The 24,372-nt window shown below is 37.9% G+C and overlaps 1 protein-coding gene across 1 annotated transcript in view; it reads left to right on the top strand.

Annotated features, from left to right (window-relative positions):
- Nucleotides 1-24,120, top strand: part of SMAD1 (SMAD family member 1) — a 78,493-nt gene extending 54,373 nt beyond the window's left edge. The window contains exons 3-7 of the mRNA XM_045466511.1: nucleotides 6,707-6,964; nucleotides 9,484-9,600; nucleotides 12,753-12,974; nucleotides 18,426-18,682; nucleotides 22,739-24,120. Coding sequence (XP_045322467.1) covers nucleotides 6,707-6,964; nucleotides 9,484-9,600; nucleotides 12,753-12,974; nucleotides 18,426-18,682; nucleotides 22,739-22,882 — 998 coding nt within the window. The 3' untranslated portion in view covers nucleotides 22,883-24,120. The remainder of the gene's footprint in view (nucleotides 1-6,706; nucleotides 6,965-9,483; nucleotides 9,601-12,752; nucleotides 12,975-18,425; nucleotides 18,683-22,738) is intronic.
- The last annotated feature ends 252 nt before the right edge of the window (nucleotides 24,121-24,372 follow it).

Below are 24,372 nucleotides of genomic sequence, written 5' to 3'. Positions count from 1 at the left end.
ATCTTCTTTTCTAGTGCAAAGAACATTCACAAAAATGTATTCTGTTGTAGGTTGCAAAGAAAATATCAAGTTACAAAAGTTAGAAATAGTGTAATCAGCAGTCTTTTTTTTTTTTTTTTTTAATTTTTTTTTTTTTTTTTTTTTTTTTGGGACAGAGAGAGACAGAGCATGAACGGGGGAGGGGCAGAGAGAGAGGGAGACACAGAATCAGAAACAGGCTCCAGGCTCTGAGCCATCAGCCCAGAGCCTGACGCGGGGCTCGAACTCACGGACCGCGAGATCGTGACCTGGCTGAAGTCGGACGCTTAACCGACTGCGCCACCCAGGCGCCCCGACAGTCTTATCACAATACCATAAACCTAGAAATTGAAAGCAAATAAGCTCTTTTACCTGGGAACTTTAAAACTATTCTATTAAGTGACTCATAGGTGAGGAGCACCCGGTGGCTCAGTAGGTTGAACATCCGACTCTTGGTTTTTGCTCAGGTCATGATTTCACAGTTCACTCATGAGTTTGAGCCCCATGAGCGCTGACAGTGCACAGAGCTTGCCTGGGATTTCTGTGTCTTTCTTTCTCTCAAAAGGTGGATAAATAAACTTAAAAAAAAAATTACGCATAAGTGGATGGGCAAATATAAACAAAAATCACATGACTTTTGGAAAATAACGATCACAATCTACATATCAACCTATGGGATATATTTAAACCAGTGACCAGAGGAAAATTCATAGCCTTGAACACTTATATCAGTAAAAATGAAAGAATAAAAACAGATTAATTTTAAACTTCCAGTCAAAAAGGCTAGGAAAAGAACAACAAAGTAAATCAAAGGAAGTATGAGGAAGGAGATAATAAAGCAAAAAATAATGAAGTAAAAAAAAAAAAAAAAAAAGATCAACAAATCTTTCCTGGTTTGGAGGGGGGAAAAAAGGCCAAGGATCAGGTAATTGAATAAAGAAAAAAAAGTCAGCTGGGGAGAAAGCACAAATATAAAAAAATAAGAAATAAGAGGGATATACTTATTGATACAGAAGATATGAAACTTAACTGTAAGATTATTTTGCATACTTTATGCAAGTAAATTTTAAAACCACATAAAATGGATATTTTCGAGGGAGAGTATAATTTACCAGAATTAACCTCAGTAGGCATAGAAAGCTTAAATTTATTTCTATGCAATGAATAGAGAAAGTAAGGAACTGCTCCACAAGAAAGCAGCAAGCCCAGATAATTTTAATGGGAAGTCTACCTAACATTTAGAGACTAGTTAGCAACATAAACTCTTCTGAGCACAGAAACAGTTATGAAACAAGTACAACATTGACATCGAAACCTGATAAAAATAACATACCAAGAAACTTAGATCACGATCACTTATGAATATTGGCCTCAAATTCCTAAATATTACTATAAACACCCCTCGTTAAGAAAATAATATATCATGACCAAGCAGGCTTTATGCCAGGAATGCAAGAATAATAATTAATCATATTAATTAGGTCTAAGAAGAAAAATCAATACTATCTTAAGAAATGCTATAAAATCCTCTAATGAAAATTTAACACCTGTTCCTAATAACAACACTGAACTACAGGAATGGATGAATACGTCCTTAATTAATATATATATGTATCAGAGTTTTAAAGTCAGCATCTTAATGGGGAAGCAAACACTAGAGGCATTTCCACTAAGGTCAAGAATAAGTCAAGAAAGTTCACGGTCTCTAGTACTTTTTAACATTATATTAGCACTATTAGCCAATGCAACTAGACAAGAGAAAACAATTGGAAAGGAAAATTGTGTTTTAACTGTTCAGTGACATGATCATTTACCTGGAGAACTCTGTAAGGATCAATGATAAAACTAACTCAGACAACAAAAGAATCCAGCCAGGTAGCAGTATATAAAAGCATGGCAATATCAATAACCTTCATATATAAAAACAGTTACCAGCTAGAAGATACAATGGAAGAGAAAACTTTCATTTAAAATAGGAACAGAAAAAATAAAATACTTATAAATGTAATAAATGTATAAAACCAAGTGCAGTGTTTTAGATTGAATTGTTCACCACCCCCACCCCAAATTTGTATGTCAAAGCCCTAATCATAAGTCCTTCAGAATATGACTGAATTTGGAGATAGGCCTTTAAGTAAGGCCATTGAGGAGGGCCCTGATCCAGTCTGACTGGTGTCCTTATAAGAAGGGATAAGGACATACAGAGAGACACCAGGGAAATAAGCGATGTTAGAAAACACAAGAAAATAGCCATCTGCAAGGTAAGAAGAGAAGCTTCAGGAGACATGAGCCCGCCAACACCTTGAGCTCAGACTTCCAGCCACCAGAGCTTTGAGTAAATAAATGTCTGTTGTTGAAGCCACCCAGTCTGTGATATTTTTTTATGGCGGTCTGAGCTAATACAAGAACTATGGAACACTCTGAAAAGATGCAAAAGTAGCCTTGAAGAAACTTTCCTGGGTTTTAAATAGGACATCTGACATCATCAAGATTTTCTTACTAAGTTAATTTGTAAATATAATGTGACCCTCAGTAAAGGTACCAAATCTCTTTATTCTGGAGGTAGACAAGATAATAACTAAAGTTCATATGGAGGAGTAAGCATGCAAGCAGAACACTGAAAAAGAACAACTGTGAGAGGGGACTAGCCCTATCAGATATTAAAACATAAAGCCTCTATAATTAAAACAGTGGTAGCAGGGCACAGACTAGAATAGAATCGGATGGAATGTCTAAAAATAGACTCTAACATATATGGAACTTTATGAGAAAGGTGGTATATCCAATCACTAGAACAAAGAAGAGCTTTTTAATAAATGGTGTTGGGGCAACTGGCCAACCATTTGGAAAAAGATAAAATTAGATCTATTCCTTGTAGTATAAATAAAACTGAGCTACAAACAGATCAGAGATCTAAATAAAATAGGAAACTTTATATGTACTAGAAGAATGCATGGATGAATTCCTCCTTATGGGTGTAGGAGAAACCTTTTTATGATCAAACTGCATACGCAATAAAGGAAAATATTGGTAAATTTGACTACCAAACATAAAAAAATAAGCTTCTTCACATAAGGAAAGTCAAAAGACAAATGACACATTGCAATAAAATATTTGTAACATATAAAATGTCACACAGGCTAATATCTCTAATATATATGTTTTTCTTTTTAATGTTATTTTAAATATTTTTTAAAATATTTATTTTGAGAGAGAGACATTACAAGCAGTGGAGGGGCAGAGAGAGAGCGATAGAGAGAATCCCAAGCAGGCTCCCCGCTGTCAGCACAGAGCCTGACGCAGGGTTCAATCCCAGGAACTGTGAGATCATGACCTGAGCAGAAACCAAGAGTCGGATGCTCAACCGACTAAGCCACCCAGGAGTCCCTATATATAATGAAAAGACCAAAAAATGGGCAAAAGGCACAAGAAGACCATTTACAGAAAAATACATTAAAATGTCCCCTGAAGTACATGAAAAAATGATGGACTTTCACCGTAATAAGAGAAATATAAATTGAAATTGCACCAGAAGGGTGCCTGGATGGCTCAGTCGGTTAAGCGTCCGACTTTGGCTCAAGTCATGATCTGGCGGTCTGTGAGTTCAGGCCCCTGGTAGGGCTCTGTGCTCACAGCTGGGAGCCTGGAGCCTGCTTCAGATTCTGTGTCTCCCGCTGTCTCTTCCCCTCCCCTGCTCGCTTGCATGTTCACGTTCTCACTCTCTCAAATAAACATTAAAAAAAAATTGCACCAAAATATCATTTCTCACCCATCCAGTTGTCCAAAAAATCAAAACTTTGACAAAATAGTTGTGGGGTTGTGGGGGGAAAATCGCTCTCTTACATGATGCGTACTTGACAATAACAAAGTTGTATCTGCATTTTCAAAACCCAGTATCTCTACTTCTAGGAATTTACCCCGAAGATAATCCTTTAACAATACTGTAGTGTATATACATGGAGTTATTCATTGCAGTATTATATGTGATGGTAAAATAGTGTAAACTACTCAGACATAAGAGATTGGTTGAATAAACTATGGTGCTGTACAAAGTGCAAGAGAGTCTATAGAGTGGGCTACTTTCCTTTTTAGTAATAAAGACAAAGTAAGAAAGCACATATTTATCAGCTTAATTTTTTCAAGAAGAAATACAAGGATAAACCAGAGGAACAAAAGAAATTGATTATCCTCTGAGGAGGTTAGGTGGGGGGACTGAGTAAACATCTTTATATATATATATATATATATATATATATATATATATATATACATATATATACATATACATATATATATATATATACATATATATATATATATACACATATATATATATATGTATATGGTATACATAACATTGGATGAATCCTACACACATAGTGTTGAACTAAAGAAACCAGGCACAAGAGTACATATTATATCATGTATATGAAGACTTGTGCATTTTATTATAGATGTGTGATACTCAATACAATTTTTTAAGTTTATTAAAAGATACTTGTGCGTATGTCAGCAGTGGCAGAATTCATCTTATCTTGATAATCAGAGGTGAAGAAAAAGTTATTTTTCTTTTTAATGATTATTTTTGAGAGAGAGAGAGAGAGAGAGAGAGCAGGAGCGGAGAAGGGGCAGAGAGAGAAGGAGACACAGAATCCAAAGCAGGTTCCAGGCTCTGAGCTGTCAGCACAGAGCCTGATGTGGGGTTCAGACCCACGAACCATGAGACAATGATGTGAGCCGAAGTTGGAGGCTTAACTGACTGAGCCACCCAGGCGCCCCACAAATTCTCTGTTATAAAATTACAGACAATGAGAGGTGCTGAAACAGGGACTCGGTTAAGGAGAGTGTGGGAGGGGCAGGGCAGGGGGTGGGTCCTCCAAAGGGTTGAGACGGAGGATTGATTCAAGGTGCTATGTCTGGTGCTGCATTTTGGGGGCAGGGTTTAGAGGCCAGTATTTGCCCCCCTTTTAAGGCACCAGTCAGAAATGAGGCTATCGCTAGATGACCATGAAAGGCAAGTTGGGAAGTAGTAACTCAAGCCGCAGCAGCTAAAAGAAAAAGAATGATTGCATAGGTAATTCAAAGGTATTGTGCTATTTCAGAGCCTTTGTTTATTTTGCAATATAGATTTCTGTTGACGTTGGTGGAGCCTTATGACAACTGGGAACTTTTTCTTTAGCAAAATAATTTACATTTCAGATGACTATTGAAAGGTAGAAGGAGGAATTATGCTTTTGGGGACTTAATTTGGGCAGATTCCATCGCTGTGCAGAAAAGGAAATACGTTTATTATACTAAAAAGACTTGTTTCTAAGGGATCAGCTTCGAGAAACTAGTAGATCTTATTTCTACAGATTAGCAATTTAAGATCATAGCATAAGAGACCATTTAAGACCTTCAGAAACCTATTTTTACTTAAACAGTTTTTAGCTTATGAATAAGTAAGTGATAATGCAAGTGTTCATGGCACATTTTCCTGCAAAAATGGTATACATTATAGATAGAGTCCCTGGAAAGTCCTCAAAAATCTACTTAATTCCTAATACCACTAAATATTTTCTTTGGGAGAATATATTTTGAGTTCTAACTCCCAACAATAGAAGATTTTAAATCTCCTCCTCTCTCCTCCAAGCAGATTTCCAAATGGGTGGTTTTTCTAGCCAAGGCTGTGAGCATAGTAGGGGTTCCAAGGGCCCGTGTTACCGGAGAGGAGGTGTCTGGGGACTATGGTGGGAAGTTGAGGATCTAACCCTGTTAGGGTTTACTACCCAGTCCTTCGCTTCGATTAGCAACATAATTTATAGTGGCTTTGCCTCTAGAGGTTTCTGGAGGTTGCACACCATGCTAATTATTAACTCCTTAGGTACCTAATGGAGCTTTCAGGCATGACCTGAGCTGTTTTCTTTCATTCTCTAGTGGTGTGTATGTTTTTGGCTTTTAAACCTTGAGTATCCAATCAGCAAAATGTGGTTTATATGACCTGTTTCCTCCTTTGCCTGTCAGGCAAAATATGGATTACTGAAAAGTGGGTTAAATGCAGGAAGATCATCAGAGAACAGAGTTTTGTGAAGTAGGACGACTTGGACACAACATAAAGTCTGTCCCACAAAACATCATATTTTGTCTAATTAACTACTTTTAATGGCATTTGGATTTTATGCTGCTCACCGTATTTATCCTCTGAACGTTATTTACTGTGCCTTCTTTTGTTTCACAGTGAGTTAATGTGTCCATTTAAAACATTTATGGTGAATAATTCATACCATTCAATAAGTATTAACTCTTAAATGGAACATCTTATCAACCAGGGCTGGAAAAGTGGAATTGTCAGTGGTGGTACATGTTCATAATTGTGCTTTGGTTTTTAGTGAATGAAAACATTAAGAATGGGGAAACCTTGTGGACATTTTTAACATAAAAGGTGTTTCGCAGACTTTCCTTGGGCAGTATGTCAATGCTACAGGTCTGGGGCATAAGTCACGGCAGATTCTAAAGAGACCACTTGTTACTGCATTTATTCCTCAGTGAAAAATGGCTCTTCATTTGCATGATGCTTTTGAGTTGGCAGCGGGGCAGGGTTCAGATAATTTGTTGTTACTTACAGATTATGTTTCTACTTCATTGTGATGTGATTACAGATTTTCATCATTTTCATTTTCGTCTCTCTCTTTTCTTCCCCCTTTTCTAGTTCTTCCTCCAGTGCTGGTTCCAAGACACAGTGAATATAATCCTCAACACAGCCTATTAGCTCAGTTCCGTAACTTAGGACAAAATGAGCCTCACATGCCACTCAACGCAACTTTTCCGGATTCTTTCCAGCAACCCAATAGCCATCCGTTCCCTCACTCCCCCAGCAGCAGCTACCCCAACTCTCCTGGAAGTAGCAGTGGCACCTACCCGCGCTCCCCCACCAGCTCAGACCCAGGAAGCCCTTTCCAGATGCCAGGTAGGTCGGAAAGTTCAGTGATGTTCTGGCAAGTAGCCCTGCTGCTGCGGAGTCGGGGGAACTCTGAGCGGACCTGTGCGCAGAGAGCTCTTCGGCTCTGGTACCTGGCACTTGGCTCTCAGAAGGGGGTACCGCCCTGGGCGAAGGGAGACCTCACAGTCAAGGAAGCAAATGTCCTGTTTGTCAGGCGCAGATGCTTGAATAAGTTTTATTTCTGATTTTGAAGGGTTTTTGAAACAGCTGCATCCTTCTGGGAGTGGCATAATTGTTACAGTCTTCGCTCTTGATAAAAGAGGAAGAGAAAAATAATGTGCTGCGCACATTTGCTGTCCGTGAAAAAAAAACTGTTATAAGTGCAGCCTCAGAAAAGATATTTCCTGAGGGATCACACCCCCCCACACTTAATTAAATTCATTTAAGTGGTGATGTAATCCCAAGAAACATATACTTTAGCAACAAAGGAAATGCAACAGAAGTACTGGAGACCATCTGCTTGTTTAACTTAGCAAAGACAAAAACAATTATCCTTCTTTTTTAGACTTAACTGATGGTGTAATGTTTATCAAAATAAATGATTAATTAGGACATTATATTTTTCAAATTATAGGTTAGGAAGCAAGCATCTCACAAAAAATGATGACTGCCAAATTCCTTGCCAGTAGACCTCAAGGAGGATACTGTAAACAAAGATGTACTTAACATCGATTAACATTTCAAGAAAGGAAAATGGGTGGGCAAGCAAGTTTATTAGGCAACTTGAAATGGGTTTAAGTGAATGGGAATTTGACAACAGGCTGGTTATGTCCTCAAAAATTGAAAAGCGTCCACATTTGATAGTGCTGTCTTTTATTACTTTTTTTGTTTTCAGGCTTTTATTTTTGCATCGTTTTGTTTTGCAATCCAAAACTCCTTAGAACAGGGCAGTGTGGGTGTGTGGGAAGGGCAGGGGAGGGGGAAATATAGATTAGTTTAGAAATCACACTAAGTATCATCTGGTTATTTCCTATTGCCCCCACCCTCACCCGGAACTGTTGGGTTTGATAAAGAGGTTAGTGGTGAAGAGATGGTTTCAGAAGCTTGGGAGCAGCAGCAAACCCAGGGTGGGCCCCCGGAGTGAAAAACGGGAAGATTATTGCTTGAGTTTACACTTTGTTCCCAGCTGTCAGGGATTAAGACGCAGGCCAAGCAAAGGTGATGTGGAAAAGAGAAAGCCACCAAGGGTGGGAGGAGGCACTTGTGGGCATAGTAGAGCATCACCCATAGGTAGCTGGTAGCACTTTCTCAGTGCTGCTGGTGCCACAGGCTGCTGAGGACATTTTCACCAGCTCGTTTGTGGAAATTTATCGGATTTGGTCTCAGAGGATGCTCTAGGTCTTCATTCCTGGCTGGAAGCAAAGCGGAGTCAGTGTTATAGCTGCAGGGAAGAAGCTGAATTAAAATAAGCTGGAGGAAAGGGTGAAAAAGGCATCCAGATAAGGTCTCCATAGTCCTGTCGTTGTGTCGTGAGTCCTTGCTTGTTAGCCGCTGGATGGTGGAAGTTACTGGGTTGCAAGTCAGCTGGAGAGTCAGTCTTTGGAAATCTCTGAAAAGCTGTGAAGGAGCAGCAGTATTAGCTATTTGTGTTCAGCAGTTGCCCTGAGTGATCTGGGCTACTTCTCCAAGTTATTCATGGTTCCCTAAGGTAAAACTTTGTTCCCTGCCCTGTCTGGTGTGCTAGATGGGCTCACAATAGCCAGTGAGGAACTTGTTTTTTCATCACAAAGGATTATTTGTGGGGAACCCATACCCCTTATTTTATTTAAGAAAACACAAAAGACCTATATTAGTGTTCTTTGTTTCAAGTCATGTTGTTTGCCTCTTATTGCCAGCTGACTTTGAGCTTTCTAGAAGAAGCATATGTAAATTCTGAAATAGAAGATGGCTGTGATAAACTGATTTATTTCCTGTTATTCTGCTACTAGGGGTTTTAAAACTAGTGATTATTTAAGCAGGTAGGGGTAAGGTAGTCCTAACAGATTGCTTGAAGTCATGGGAAATTAACAGTTTAAATCCGTAAACTAATTGGCAATAATGAAACTCCGTTGGTAAATTCCTAAAAGCCTGTGGGTTTAAAGTAAGAAACCCTGAAGCTCTTTTTCTTAAGAGATCCTACGTAGCTTTCAAAGGTTTTCCATCCACCAGTGAAACTATGAAATGCAGAGGTCCTCTTAAAGTGGACTGTATGAAACATGTTTAAATGCTCTCCTGATTGTTTTAAGACAGCATGATCCTGGAAAGGCAGACGACTTCTGGAACTGGCATATAGTGCTTTTCCTCCCCCTGAATCTTCTCTACGGTTGTACAAAATCACGAGATGCCGGTCATTTTCAGGAAGTGGACACCGAGTTCAGTGTCTAGCGTCCATTTTCTGATGAGGTTGAAATGGCAGTTTAATCTCAGGAATTTCACAGAATTTATGTTTTAAGTGTGTGTGGTTATTTAAAGATAAAGAAATCTTTTCTTTTTCTTAAACTTTGTAGCTGATACGCCCCCGCCTGCTTACCTGCCTCCTGAGGACCCCATGACCCAGGATGGCTCCCAGCCAATGGACACAAATATGATGGCACCTTCACTGCCCTCAGAAATCAACAGAGGAGGTAAAATGAATTGCTGTTTATCCCTTTTTAGTGTCTAAAGTTTATCTGTCCAAATGTTACTTTCTCTCACAAATGTTTATTAGTCTGTAAAAAGATAGCTATTGGAGAAAGCACAATAAGAGAAGCTGGATAGAATTTTTTGGATTACAAGTAAGTCTTTTATATGAAGAACAAACACACTGATTTGACTAATGAAGGCCTGTGTATAATTGTGTGGTCATCTGTTTTGAGCACAATACTTAATAATTTTAAATTGGCAATAAAAGAATATTTTTAAGTGAAGGACAAAGGTAGGTATTGAGAAACAGTGAGCATAACTTTACTGAAGTGGGGCTGTCACTGGTGATGTCCAAAATTGGAAGTTCATATAACAAGGCTTCCCAAAGGTTCCTTTGTTGGTAGAGTCTTAGCCCTCAGCCATACACAGCTGCAACTGGAAAGAACTACTAACATTTTTTTCTTGCTATATTTACTTGTTTCTAACCTTGTTACAGAAAGGGGTTGAGGCATGTGTTTTTCCTGTTCTCACCTGGAAGAACTTAGAAGCAGAACCTATAAGCAGGTCGGGTCATTCCTTTCCCTTTCTGGTGGAGGATGGGTGTGTTTCGAGGTCTGCAGTGGCTAGCGGGGTAGGCCTAATGGAGCAGAGAACTGAGAGCAGTGAGTGTCGGGAGAATCCCTGAACACCTGTAGGAAGTCATGACCAAATGGTGGAAGAAAACTGTTCTCAGACAACCTCTTGTGGAGGAAGATGCTTCACTGGTGCACTCAACACGTGGCATGAAACTTCACTGTGTAAATTTTATGCAAATTGAAGTTTTAAGGCAATCTAGTTACTAGGTGTAGGTCTCATTTCATTCTGACTTTATTAAAATTGGAGATATCTCAGACTTTGTCAGAGTTGCTTACATCTTTTAAGTTCTTAAAATCTGATGATGAAAGAACCTTTTTTAGATGTGCAGTGTAGTAAACTGGAATGTACACCTTCCTATTTTATTTGTTTATTGTTAAAGTTTATTTATTTTGGGGAGGGGAGGAGAAGTAGAGAGAGAGAAGGAGACAGAGGATCTGAATCAGGCTCTGTGCTGTCAGCGTGGAGCCCGATGCGGGGCTCAAACCCACAAACCATGAGATCACGACCTGAGCCAAGGTCTGACGCTCAACTGATTGAGCCACCCAGGTGTCCCTGAATGTACACCTTTTTCATCTGTAAAATATTTTTACATCTTTATTGGCTCTGCATCTGATGGTTCCTGATAATCTCTAGAACATCTTCCCAAACATAATTATGAACCAACAGATAAAGCTTCTGGTTGGGGAAAGTGACTTGTGTCTCACACATCTTTGGAATAGGTATTTGGGGAACAAGGATCGCAGGAGAGAATGGACACAGGACTGCTCTACAGCTATGAGCGTGTGGACCCTGTAGCTATTGTTGTTAAGCCTAAAATGTCTGATTTCAGGAAACAGGCCTTTAAATTGCTTTAAAATTTTTCCTTTACATAGCTTTTAAAAATTTCCCCATTAGAAATAAGTTCACAGTTAATATCTTCATGAGGAAAGAATGTTGGCCTTTCTGTTACTGTTTTACCATTGGTGGTTTTCCTAAAGCAGGAGTCAGCACACTACAGCCCACAGGCCAATTCAGCCTGCTGCCTGTTTTTTGTAAATAAATTTTTATGGGAACACAGCTATGGCCATTACACATTATCTGTGGCAGTTTTAGCACTACGAGGGCACAGTTGAATAGTTACAGTAGAGACCATATGCCCCACAAAATCTTTCTGGTCTTTTATAGAAAAATGTTGTCATCTTCTGACCTAAATGAGTAGTATTTTGGACAATCCTGATAGCTGATAAAAGCCTTCTATAATGATGTTACAGTCTTCTTTTAAGATTTAGCACTATGTAAATCACTAAAATTTCATTCTTTGAAATACAGTAAATTGATGTGGGATAGTTGCTTAGCAGGGAAGATAGTGTATGCTTGTTTTTGGCTCACCTGATCCAGTATATAGAGCAGCTAATGTGTGTGTGGATTTTTTTAAGGATTGTTCTGTTTTCCTTACCAAATTCTAAAATAAAGTGCATTATGATATTTGTGGAGGTTGTTGTTAAACGAACACAGAAGTACTTTTTCCTAAACAGTCCAGTTTATGCTTCTAATGTGGATATTCTTTCTCTTTGTACATTTGTATGCTCAGGACCTCATAAACCTCAGATCATTACATATTGGCACAGTGGGCATACGTGGTTTATATTCCTGGAATCTCTAAAGCAGTGGTAAAAGAGGTTTTACTACAGAAGGAACTTATCTTTAGAACCTTTTAGTTGCAAATGTTTAGAAGCATGTTCTGTTTGGAGATTTGTTAGTCTTAAGAGATTTGACTTAACAAGCTGCATCCTGTCAGTAAAGTTGGGTAATTTCCATTGTTGGCCCATTCTGGGAATGGAGAGACAAAACACACCTGCTCTGCATGACTTAAAGCAAATATAAGGAAGTTAGCATGAAATCTGGATGAGAGAGATATGATTCATTCTGTAAAAATGGCCAGCTGGCAAGATTTCTTCCTGAGTTTAAGGACTGGAGCAAAGCTGTGGCTGTGATAGTTATTGGCAGCTTAATGTGAAGTAAGGGAACTTCTTATCAATAATTAGAAACCGATTTTCATTGCTTTGAAAAAGCATAGGCCTACTAAGGCTTTGTTGAAAGTCACCCTTTTTCTGCCAGCACCTTTGGCACATTTCCTGTCCTCGATTGTTCTCTTTCCATTTGTTTTTCACTTGCCACTTGTGTTTCTTTAGATGGTGAGCCAGCATCTGTGGTGGGGGTAATTTCCATTTTGGCATATTACGGAGCAAGTAGCATATTGTGAGTGTGCAGCAAATGCTGTTGGTATGCTTGCTTAGCTGGCGTTTTGGTTATCTGATAGTAATTGGAGAAAATTATTTTCCAGTTGAAGGAGGACGTCACACTTTGTGAGGTGAGGAGTACCTGTTTCAGATATCCTAGAGAAACCGTATACATTCTAATAGCAGTTGCCGTCCCGTACCTGCATTCCAGGGTCCTGAGCCAGTTTGACAACACAGCTTCAGTGTTTGAGAGCCCGAGGCACTCGCTGCGGTTGACTGTAAGGTTTTCTTTCTTACAGATGTTCAGGCGGTCGCTTATGAGGAACCAAAACACTGGTGCTCTATTGTCTACTATGAGCTCAATAATCGTGTGGGCGAAGCGTTCCATGCCTCCTCCACAAGTGTGTTGGTGGATGGTTTCACCGATCCTTCCAACAATAAGAACCGTTTCTGCCTTGGGCTGCTCTCCAACGTTAACCGGAATTCCACTATTGAAAACACCAGGCGGCATATTGGAAAAGGTGAGTTTTCACTTGAACCTCTTTCACATGTGTGTCTGTTTGCCCCTGTTCCCCTAGAACTGACGCAGTTGTTCCTGGAGCAGCCTACCAGGGCAAACACCAGGTAATAAACACTGGCTCCGGTTTGTAAATAGCTTTTCAGTTTGTATTATCAGGACGCTACTCACTTTTCAGTCAGCAGTGTTTGTGTCCTGCCACCTCATAGGAATTGATATTAACCAGCTGAAATATTGATCTGGGAGGGGAGGGGGGGCACTCTTCCATCTTGTGTTTTGCTGCAGAATAAAATAGCTGTTAAAGAGTGACTTACAACCTAAAACTAAATGCATGTTAAAACAAGTAAACCTAATATGTTTCAAATGAGTACCATAACTCACTGGGAAAAATAAAGAAAGAACCAGTCCAGAATAACTTAGGAATATAGTATTTGGCTATGTTTCTTCAGTCTGGGCCAGGTAGGGTAGAGTGCTTGTAAACAAATCCCGAGCTCATTTTAGTAGGCTTTGATTGCTTAGTAGCAGTATGAATAAAAGTTATGGAACTTTTAGTTATAAGATTAAGCAAATGACTGAATGTGGATGTTTCCGGGAGCCTGGATTTTCACTGTGGAGTAAGAAACATACAAGTATGGAGGAGGGCAAAAAATTCACCCTGTGGAGGTATCAGGGTGAAATCATGACTTAATAATACATGTACGTATGTGTGTACACGTGGATGTGTGTGTGTATGCGTATGCATATTTAGATGTGCTCATACATGCATGTAGTTTCTGATCTGTCTGCTGAAAGGGCCAGCAGGCAAAGATGCCCAGGAGCCATAAACACGTCTGGTTCTCAGCTCATCGTCTCTAACACCATTTCCCACTGAGAGGAGTCAGGACTCCTCAGGGAAAGGGCTGACTCCCAAGTCCGGACCAGGTAGACAGAGTTGAGCCTGGAACATTTTGTTATATCAGAAAGTGAAGAGATGCCAATGAAAGTGATGGGGGCGTGTCACAGGAGCCATCTTGGAGGTGCTTCCCCTGGCCACTTCTGGGACAGTTTGAGTAACAAAATAATGAAGTATGGTCATGGATTTTAAGCCACTGAAAAACCATAGTAATTTATAAGCTCGTGCCAATAATACATAGATAAGGATAAGGAATGAATGGGGAAAGCTGGTTCACAAATATGCAGTGAGTGCTAGAGTTTGAAAGTCATCATTTTGCAGCCATCAGGCAAGAATCCTCAGTGAATACTAAAGAGAGAATTTTTTTGCAAGAATCAGGATATTTGCATGGTCTTACAGTGTCTCCTCACAGACTGCCTATTAGTAACAAGAGAGAATAGAAATGAGTAGTTATACAGTGGAGACATTGGACAGCATCTTGACTGGGAGATCAAAATTATCGTCACCAGTGAGAGACAGATGGATCCCATATACCACCAGATGTGATGCCCTGAGAAAGAAGTAACATTACCTGTGCAGAATTCCAGTTGAGAATGCAAATCTGAATCTAATCATGGGGAAACTTCAGACAAATCCAAAATGAGGAACATTCTATTAAAAAGGGTGAAGAGGAACTGTATTCTTCTAAAATATCAATGTCAAGAGACAAAGGTGTGAAATGTTCCAAATTAAAAGAGATTAAAGTGATATGACAACTAGGTAATAAGCTGACCCTGGGCATGATCTGTGCCAGACAGGAAAAATACCACAGAGGACCTTATTGGGATCAGCAGGCAAAGTTAAAATATGAGTGGTAGATTGGATGAGAGTATTATATCAATGTTACATATACTGGCATTGCTAACTATATTGTCACTATGTAAGAGAGTATGCCTGTTCTTAGGAAATACACACATATATGCATATATACAAATGTCTATCCATCTAAAACAAATCTGTGTCAGAATATATATATGGATGTATATGTGTGTATATGTGTATGTATACATATACACATATGTATGTATATACGTATACACATATATGCATATAAGAGTGTGTGTGAAAAAAATAGAGGGGAAGGAGGTGCGAATGATAAAAAATACAGAATTGTCACAATAAATGAATCAGGATAGTGGGTACGTGGGTCTTCTTTTGTTTTTCTTGGCTGTTTGTTCTGTTTCTGTACATTTGAAATTATTTCCAGAGTAAACATTTTTTTTTAAATGACCTACTATAAAATTTAGAACAGTGGACCAAATTAAGAGGTCATTTAGTAAATGCTTAAAAGGCATTTGAGGTAAAGTTCAATACTCGATCCTGGAAAAAACAAACAAACAAACAAAAAAAAACCTCCTAAAACAGGACTTGATAGTTCCTTAATGTGATTAAGGGGGAAAAAAACCAAATCCTAAACTCCGCATTTAATGATGAAATGCTTGAACCTAGGTTCATAACATATAGATCTCTTTCCATGATCTGTAAACCCTAAAAATTGTACATAAACACAATATTGCATATATTTGGGATCAAGGGAGAAATTTTTCATTAAGTTCTAAAGTTGACCGTTACCCCAAAGTAGTAAAAAGCCATTGCACTCTAGAATATTTCTATTAAAAATTAGGAAGAAAATACGGATTCTGGGAATGCTGATACTTAACATTGTTCCAGATATCTTGACTAGCGTATTCAAATGTAGAATTATTGATAATGGAAATAAGCCAAAATTGTAATTATTGCAGATGATATGATTAATTGATAATATTTTTGGGAGAGATTCTTGAACTGAAGTTAGTAGGTCAAGGGTCTTGATATATTATGCCAATTACTTTCCAGAAAGCTTTTATTAATTTCCACTTATACCATAAGTCTACGGATGAGTGCCTTTCTTCTTTCACTGATGTAGGTATTACTGACATAGTAATACTCGTGGTCGTTGTGTTTATTCAGAAGTTATGGTTGTTTATCTAGAAACCTTTAAAGAATTTAGTTTTAGAGATTTTATGTCAGTTTTCTTTAATCTGGCAATAACCAGTTAGAAAATATAATGTAGAGGAAAATCATGCTTCTAATATCAACAGAAAACGTAAAATTTTGGAAATAATATGAATGAGCAATACATGAGAATTAGGTAAAGAAAACCAAATTTTACTGAGAGAGAAAATTTAGATATGTAAATAAGCAGTCTGTGTTCCTTAAAGAGAAGGCTTAATATTGTGAGAATATTTTAAGGATATCCTTTCTTCCTAATTCAGTTTATGGTTTAAAATAATCCATGCCAGAATCACAATGTGTTATTTTTTGAAAGTCGGAAAATATGATCTGAATATTACCTGGCAGGTTAAACAAGTGAAAATAGCTGATTTTTTTAATGGAAGAGTAAAGAAAAAATTCTTGATGTTAGGTTAATTATGAAACTACAGTTAAGTCAGGGTATAGACAAAATGGTAGAATAAATTAAACTCAGACTATGTTGTATTTCAAAATTAATGTATGTTAAGTGAAGCATAACAAATCAGTAGTCTTCTAATGGTCCTGCAGTAACAAAGTTAGTTTTTAGTTGAGGCTGTAGGGAGGAACCCTGACCTCATTTCACATATGCAAATAGATTAGTGAATTGAGGGGTTTTTTTTAATGGCAAGCTGGTAAAAAGCAAGAAAAATACATTTTATCGGAGACAGAAATTTTCTAAGCATAAAAAGCAATAGAAAAGATCACAAGAGAATTTGACTACTCAAAGCTTTCAAACTTCTGTAGGTTAAAAAAAAAACCAAACACCAAGAACAAAATTAAAAGACAAAGGACTGATAGGGAAACAAATAGGAAATAAATTATTTATTTCTTACTTGCAGCTCATAAAAAAATAATAAAAATATTAGAACCCCAGTAGGATACATAGGTAAGAAATATGAACAGTAAGTTCGTAAGAGAAACACAGATGGCTAATAAACATATGAGAGCATATCCAGTCTCACATGTAAATGAAAACAATATTGTTTTTCAGCGAAAATTTATTTTAATTTATTTGTTTTTGTCTTAAACTCACTCAATACTGGCATGGGCAAAATGATAAAGTCACTCATATACTGCCGGTAGGGTGTAAATTGATATAAGCATTCTGGAAAGTCGTTTGGCAAAGTGAATCAAGAGCTTTCGATCCAGTGATTTAACTTCCAGGAATCTCTCCTAAGGATATTATCAAAAATTATCCAGAGACATTTATCCTGGCATTGTTACAACAGAAGAAAATTAGTGTCAACACTATGGTCCAGTAACGGGAGAATCGCTAAAGTAAATTGTTGTATCCATATAATCGTGTAGATAACTTTAAATGTTTACAGAGAAAGTTTAGTAATAGTCAGAACCAAATACAACACATCAAACTATTAATTTTTGCCTCTACATCACTAAACAAGTGATGATATTTTCTTATTCTTTATATTTTGTTTTACGTTCTAAATTTTTGAAAATGAAAATTCCTCATTTTTATAATCAGGAGAAAAAGTAAACACGTGTGTGTACGCACACACACACAGTTTCTCGTGCGTGCGCTCTCTCTCTCTCTCTCTCTCTCAAATTGTTTTCTCTACATCAAGCAGGAAAATGGACTTCTGCTCCAGCAGCTATTTAATTGCCACAGAAGTCGTAGACGTTGTGTGTACATGTAAACACAACACATAATATTTTGGATTGGATTGGAGACCGTAGTTTTAGCATTGGCTGAGCCATGCTGGAGTTGCCTGCAAGGTGGATTGTTTAAAGCCACATGGCATGGGACTCTGTTTGCTGCGTGGCCTATAATAATCTCCCTTAATGGTGTAGGGCTTTGTCAGAACGTGTCCCCCCCTCCCCCCCCCCCCCCCCCCCCCCACGTTTCCTTCTTTTAAAGGCTGGGTAGGATCAATTTCCTACACTCCTGGCACTCTAAGATGTCACAGGAAGAAGTTTGGAGCAGATGGTAGTTCAGGGAGATCAGATTCCACACAGTATGAATTATTTTTATAGTTCCCCCCCCCACCCCCCAGACCTTCATCTTCTAGCTCTCAGCACTACTTCCTCCATGTGGTTTTCTAGCCCTTTTACTTTTGATTCTCCCTTCTCCTACCCTAACATTTTCAAAGAGCTGAGCTACAAAATAAATGCAGGAAAGAGAGCTCATATGATGAGTATATGTAGAATCCAATAAGTCCGGCTTTATTGTGCTGTATTTTTAGAGTGAGAATATGCTTTCAATCCATGGCCAAATAGGGCATTAGACTCTTATCAAAATGAACTTGCTGTATCTCACTACTAATTTTTACGAGACTGTGTTGTTATATTATTTCTTAGAAACCTCTTAGACATACACGTTAACAAAAGGACATTGTATTAGCTAATATGGTTAACTAAGATTTTATCAGCTGTACAAGATTTAGAGAAAAACCAAAGTTTAAATCCATGCGAATTCATATATTGATGAGACACAGATGCCTTTCAGCTGTGAGAAATGATAATGAATATGATACGTCCCTTGTCTTCCTACAGGAGTGCATCTTTACTATGTGGGAGGGGAAGTGTATGCCGAATGCCTCAGCGACAGCAGCATCTTTGTGCAAAGTCGGAACTGCAACTACCATCATGGATTTCACCCCACTACTGTTTGCAAGATCCCTAGTGGGTGTAGTTTGAAAATTTTTAATAACCAAGAATTTGCTCAGTTATTGGCACAGTCTGTGAACCATGGCTTCGAGACAGTCTATGAGCTCACTAAAATGTGTACTATCCGCATGAGCTTTGTAAAAGTAAGTAAGTCCTCTGCTTAGGCTTTACCATGTTTGCTGTGCTTTCTCGCAGTATATAAATCTATATCCTCTTGATATATGTCCACAGAAGCCAACATTATTACCTAGGCATTTTTTAAACTTTAGTGAGGATGTCGGTTATTAGGATACAATTAGAATATAGGAGTGTTTGTATTTAAATGTCAACAGTGTAGCAGGCTTTAATAACTTTTTCCTCTTCAAATAAGCACTATTTTAGCTACTGTAATACCATAAGAGTATGTTTTGTTGCATATTTAACATATATAATTTAAATGCACGATTTTCTTAAAAGATTAATTCAGTAAACAAACCCCCCTTCCTTTTCATTCTGCGTTTTTAGTACCTTTATGATGATAACATTTGTTGCTTTTGTTTCAGCAATAAATGAGTGATCTTTTTTAAATAAAAGTTCACCATGCTGGGGTTTATTTGTGATAGGTCAGGTTTTTTTAATGGTTCCAGTAAAACCTCATGATTTTCCTATAATTCAGAAGTTAGTAAGACCCTTGCCCAAAGATCAGTAGATACCTTTGTTCTAAGACTGTTGTTAGGGTTGAGGATGGAGAAGGTTAAAGACATTGCTCACAATAATTGATCTCTTTCTCCCTTCTCTTCCACCTCCAAGAAATAAAAAAATTTTAAGATGTCAAAATTAAATATCAAATATCTGACTAGATTTCATGAGTTATAACTTATTCTAGTAACTGACTTGTCTCTAAATACTCAAAGATAAATTTTCATCCTCTGTTACCTTGAGAAACAAAACTAATTATATATTTGGGTGAGGCAATCACCTTTTATGTCCTCTCTTCAGAAGCTCACCCAACTTGTTGTGAAACCTGTTTTGTAATGTATGTATTACAGAGGGTAATTTTGGAACCTTACTTTGTTAATCATCCTTTAGATCAAAGATGCCTTTCCCTGAATATCATTTTTTTCTTACTTCTTGAATCATATTAGCAGATTCTGAGTTTTTTCTCCTGGTGTTGGTTTTCTTGAAACATAATTCACCAGTTTTGTGATGTGTGTGTGTGGGTGAGTATGGTACCTTGTTAGTATTAAAGGAGGGTTTTTACCTTTTAAAGAAGTTTACCAATATGCTGTGTACCTATGGGACTGGAAAGATCTTTCTCATGCACTATGAACATTCACGGTTTAATTTTTGACTTTGCATTTGGCTAAAATGAATTTTATTTTATTTATTTATTTATTTTTTAACGTTTATTTATTTTTGAGACAGGGAGAGACAGAGCATGAACGGGGGACGGTCAGAGAGAGAGGGAGACACAGAATCTGAAACAGGCTCCGGGCTCTGAGCTGTCAGCACAGAGCCCGATGCGGGGCTTGAACTCATGGACCGTGAGATCATGACTTGAGCCGAAGTCAGCCGCTTAACCGACTGAGCCACCCAGGCGCCCCTGGCTAAAATGAATTTTAAAATGAAGACTCTGACTTGCCAACGATGGTTTTTGTTTGTTGGGTTTTTTTTTTTTTTTTTAATTTTTTTTTTACAGTTGATTTATTTTGAGGGAGAGAGGGTGTGTGCTCGCACAAGCCGGGAAGAGGCAGAGAGAGAATCCCGAACAGGCTTTGCGCTGTCACCACAGAGCCCAGCTCAGGGCTCTGTCTCACAAACCATGAGATCGTGCCCTGAGCTGAGATCAAGAGTTGGACCCTTAACTGACTGAGCCACCAAGGTGCCCCTTATTTGTTGTTTTATTGGTATTGAGGAAAGAATACCTATTTTTTTTTTAATGTTTATTTATTTTTGAAAGAGAGAGAGACAAAGTGTGAGCGAGGGAAGGACAGAGAGAGGGAGACACAGAATCTGAAGCAGGCTCCAGGCTCTGAGCTGTCAGCACAGAGCCCGACACAGGGCACGAATCATGAGATCATGACCTCAGCTGAAGTCTGGCATTTAGCCAACTTAGCCACCCAGGCGCCCAAGAATAACTATTAAGAGTCAGGAAACCCAGGTTCTAGTTTTATCTGCCATTTTATTTTATTTTATTTTATTTTATTTTATTTTATTTATTTTTTAACATTTATTTATTTTTGAGAGAGCGAGAAAGAGCATGAGTGAGGGGAGGGGCGGAGAGAGAGGGAGACCTAGAATCCAAAGCAGCTCCAGGCTCTGAGCTGTCAGCATAGAGCCCCACTCGGGACTCAAACTCCCGAACCGTGACATCATGACAGGAGCTGAAGTCGGACGTTTAACCAACTGAGCCACCCAGGCGCCCCTTAGCTGCCATTTTAACTGTGTGATTAAGGCACAGGGATCTTTTGCCCTTCCTCATGTTCATCTTTAAAATGGGTGGATAGAGTTGGGAACTGTGGTAATCATTACAGAGTTCCCTTGATGAGTCTATTATTCTTGAAGGGCCACTCAAGAAGAATCTATGACTCTACTGCTCCGGTTGAATTTCTCTTCAAACTCATTTCATATTGTTTACCCTGTCACTTTTAATTGTTTTACTTTTATAGATTTTTAATTATTTACACACAAGTAAAAGCAAACTTTACACTAATAAAAAGTGTTTATGATACGAGGATATGCATTAAAAATGTATTGGATTTCATTCATTCGGCAAATATTTTTAGCACTATTCCAGAGAATTAATACAAAGATGAAAAAAAGCACCTTAAAGTTTCTAGCTTCACAAATGCTTACAGCCTAGTATATGCTTAATTATAAAATAACGTGATATATACTGGAATGGAGGGTAATATAAGATATAATAGACATAGCTGGGAAGCTGGATTTGGAAAGCTAAGGGTGAACAAATTTTGTTTTAAAACTGCTGACATGATGAAGGGCAGCTGCTTATCATACATTTGCAACAACAAGTTTGCATAGTGTTTATATGGTATTGTTCTTTATTAAAACCATAAGGGTTTTATACCTTGCCCTTGCACACTTAGCATCTTAGAGAAATTATATAGGTCATTTTGCTAATTTTAATAGCCAGTCTTCTTGCCATTTTGAAGATGATCATCTTGGACTTTAAAACATACATTTTCTAAATTATTTGCACAGTAAATTCCCCATATATCTGAAAAATCCAAGTCCATTCAGCTGAACACGTATTTCTAGAGCTTCTGCTTTGTGCCAATCACTGTGCTAGATGTTTGAGATGGAGATAAATAAGATCTGATCCCTGCCTTCAAAGAACTTACTGTCTAATGGGGGAAACAGGCACACATACCTTTAAATTAAACATAGCAGTGTATTGATATTTGTACAAATGTATGAATGTATATACATATGCACTTCATATATCACACCTTCTTCCTGAGAGTTCTGATATTTATATGTAATTCTTGAAATTCCTGGAGTAGATAGGTATCAGATAAATAGAACCCAGCCTTCTCTGACATTCCTCATGAAACAAGGGTTTATGAGAGCTTTATATTCCATTGCCCACCACACTAGTGAGTTTTTGATCATTGCAGTTGCAAAATTACCTTTGTCTTTTGCAACTTTAGTGTCCCGATTCAGTCATACTGAAGATGTCTGGCAGACTACTTTCTTGTACAAATGTATAATGGAATCTATTGATTCAAAGCAATGCTTCGGTGTCCGTAATAGCTTTCTGGATATGTATGTGCCTCTGCCCGTTTGCTTAGAGACTGAAAGATCAAGAGCTCTTTGTTGGTAGTAGGACCTTCAGTGGCTGAGGAGGGAAGAAGCAGAAAGTCAGTTTGGCTAACATGACTTTTTCTTTATTTTCTTGATGATAAAAAGTTAAAAGGTGCCTTCGTTAAATGAAACAGCCTTATAATATATTTGAAACTTTCATTCCCCAAGACCAGTGCTTCTTAACTTTGATTCTGTGGAGGAAACTTAGGGAGCCTAGAACACACCCATCACCTGAAACTGCCTGCCATACTGTATGTGTTTGTGCACACAAGCATCTGTCTTATGGAAGGCATCTGTGTCTTTAATCAAGAGTGTCTGATTACTTGAATTCTTCTTACTTAAAAAGTTTAATCACGGAGTGAAGCAAGTTAAATGACCTCCACTGTGTCTTCTAGGGTTGGGGAGCAGAATATCACCGCCAGGATGTTACTAGCACCCCCTGCTGGATTGAGATCCACCTGCATGGCCCCCTCCAGTGGCTGGATAAAGTTCTTACTCAGATGGGTTCACCTCACAATCCTATTTCATCTGTGTCTTAAACAGCCTCAGGCTTCTGCCTCTTGAAAACTATTGAGCCTTGCATGTACTTGAAGGATGGATGAGTCAGACACGATCAAGAACTGACAAAGGAGCCTTGATAATACTTGACCTCTGTGACCAACTGTTGGATTCAGAAATTAAAAAAATAAAAAAAAACAAAAACCTTGGTAACATACTGTCGATATCAAGAACCTGTTTAGTTTACATTGTAACATTCTATTGTAAAATCAACTAAAATGCATACTTTTAGCAGGACTTCGTGTATAGTTAAAGGAGAGATGGCCAAGCCAGGGACAAATTATCTATTTGGTCCTAAGAGAAATGGTCCTAAGAGATTCTTTTGTGTTTGGCACTTTAAGGTCATCGTTTGGCAGAAGTTTAGCATTAATAGTCTTTCTGAAGTGTGTTTTTATCAGGTTTAGAACCCATGTTGAGTCTTATTTTCATGGGTTTTCATAATATTTTAAAACTATTTGTTTAGTAATGGGTTTTGTTTGTTTTTTAAGTAAAGTTTAATCTGATGATATACATAGTAATCTTTCTAAAATTCTGACCATACTGCTGTCAGAATAATGTTAGGTATATGCTCTTTGCTAAATATATATGTACAGAATATTTGGAAGTTAAGAATGGATTAGACTAGTGGACTTAGTATTTGAGGGGGTGGGGGAGAGGGAAATGACAACTGCAAATGTAGAATATACTGTAAAAAGTCAGTTTGTGACTTTCAGGAAACAAACTGATGCCTGAATTTTGCTGTGTTTCCATTTTTTAGACATTTTATCCTTTTCTTTTCTTTTCTTTTCTTTTTTTTTTTTTTTTTGGGCGCCTTCTATCCCAGCCTCTCCAAAAAACAGTTGTGCAGCTGGTTAATTCATGTAACTGTGAGAGCAAATGAGTAATTCCTGCTACTCTGAAATCGACTGCCTATATGTCTCAATACCAACTGTATGGAGTGCTTCAATTTGATAAGCAGTTTTTTATGGAGTTTACAGAAACTGGCTTTAATTTTCAAGTGAATTGTTCACCAACTGTTAAATATTTGGAGGATTTAAAGAACATCCCTGTTTAAATCCATTTCAAACTTTTAAGGATTTTTTTTGTACTGTGTTTGGTTTTATTTTTCTTCTGCTAATCTTTTATATTCACTTATGCTCTCGTACATTGAGTACTTTTATTCCAAAACTAGTGGGTTTTCTCTACTGGAAATTTTAAATAAACCTGTCATTATTGCTTACTTTGATTAAAAATTTGTCGTTTCCTTATTTTACTTGCTAGATTTTAGGATCAATCAGATTTACTTCTGAATCTTCGGAGCGATTTCTCTCAAATAATTCTTTGCCAAACATAACAAACTAAGTTACTAATACAGAGACAGGGAAACTGAATCATGAAGAGGGCAGCATCCCTATAAATCAGAAAAGGACGTGTGGAACTTTGGAAATTAAGAAAAAAGGAGCAAAATTTGGAATTTTAGACCTAACCGTAT

Source organism: Leopardus geoffroyi, chromosome B1, assembly GCF_018350155.1.
Source record: "Leopardus geoffroyi isolate Oge1 chromosome B1, O.geoffroyi_Oge1_pat1.0, whole genome shotgun sequence".
In the NCBI taxonomy this organism is placed as follows: domain Eukaryota; kingdom Metazoa; phylum Chordata; class Mammalia; order Carnivora; family Felidae; genus Leopardus; species Leopardus geoffroyi.
This window is presented reverse-complemented; position numbering and strand designations above follow the sequence as displayed.